The 1,213-nt window shown below is 39.3% G+C and overlaps 1 protein-coding gene across 1 annotated transcript; it reads right to left on the reverse strand.

Moving 5' to 3' along the window:
* Nucleotides 1-482: 482 nt before the first annotated feature.
* LOC129302706 (metal tolerance protein 1-like) lies at nucleotides 483-896 on the reverse strand. The gene has a single exon (XM_054941602.1). The coding sequence runs from the start codon at nucleotides 894-896 to the stop codon at nucleotides 483-485; it is 414 nt and encodes a 137-aa protein (XP_054797577.1).
* Nucleotides 897-1,213: the final 317 nt, after the last annotated feature.

Below are 1,213 nucleotides of genomic sequence, written 5' to 3' on the forward strand. Positions count from 1 at the left end.
AAAAATCTATTTTTCAAAAAATAAATACAATCTACGGGAGTGCTCCTAAAATGAGCGCTCCCATAGAGGGACATACAGAGCGCTCTTTAACTAAGCACTCCCGTATGTGCTTGGCCAATGAATTTTAAGCCTTGATATACAAGAGCACTTTTTAAAAAACTCTCCTATATTGCTGACATATAGGAATGCTTTTTTAAACGCTCTTATATATTCTAGAGCTCTCAATATGGGATCCCTTCAAAAGTGCTCCCTAAGACCCAAAAAAAAAAAAGCATTTCTGTAAGCTTATTTTGTAGAAGTGTATGATGGTGATGATCATGGTGGGTTGACACATGAAACCCAAGGCCAAGACCAAAACCATGATGATGATGATCATGTTCATGGCTGTGATCGCAGCCCAATGTCAAAGTCATGATGATGTTAACCATAGACCAAATGCTGCAACCAAAAACATAAAGAAGCCATTCACCTCGTGAGAACCATCAATTATTCTTATAATGGCTTGGTGTACCAGAAAACCCTGCAAGCAGCCATGTTGGTTGAATAGAAACCAAGGCACCAAGAATTTCTATTCTAAAAAATCCATAGGAATGACGGGGTGTGGCATCCGATCCAGCAGCCCATAAAGAGAACAAGGAGATGCCAAAGGCTGTGACATCTGGAAGCAAATGTGCTGCATCAGTCAAAATGGCAAGACTATTGGCTTTAAAGCCACCGAATAGTTCAACACTCGTAAAAATGATAGTGAGGATTATAGCAATCCAAAGCTTTCGCATTGCCAATGATTGCTCTATTGAATCTCGAGAGAGGGACCCAGCATCAACAAGTGCACATGGTACTTCCCCACATGCCCTGGTTTCAATAATTTCGGCATGGTCAAAGCTTTGTGCTTCCATCTGAGACGCCAACAAGAAGTGTAATATTCCTCTAGTTGTGTGCAAATCAATAAAGAAGGCACCGAAACATGTTATTGTGTGTGGTTGGGTGTCTATATATATATATATATATATATAAATTGAAGTACATGGTTATAAAAACAAGGATGCATCATGCTCTAGTGTTCACGTTCAAAGCTTTCTGATTGGGAAACAGGAGGAAGAAAGACGCAATAGTTTATAAATCTCAAGGATGACTGACCACTACAATCAGCTTCTCTGATAATGTAATGTTGAAGCAGCACAGCAGCTTTGAAAGTGAATTTAGAGAATGTGAT

Source organism: Prosopis cineraria, unplaced genomic scaffold, assembly GCF_029017545.1.
Source record: "Prosopis cineraria cultivar Desert tree isolate PC_DT_omini unplaced genomic scaffold, ASM2901754v1 PC2, whole genome shotgun sequence".
NCBI classification, from domain to species: domain Eukaryota; kingdom Viridiplantae; phylum Streptophyta; class Magnoliopsida; order Fabales; family Fabaceae; genus Prosopis; species Prosopis cineraria.

What these genes read in the sequence shown, in the direction of transcription:
- LOC129302706 (XM_054941602.1), bottom strand. Translation starts at nt 896, where the DNA reads ATGGAAGCACAAAGCTTTGACCATGCCGAAATTATTGAAACCAGGGCA.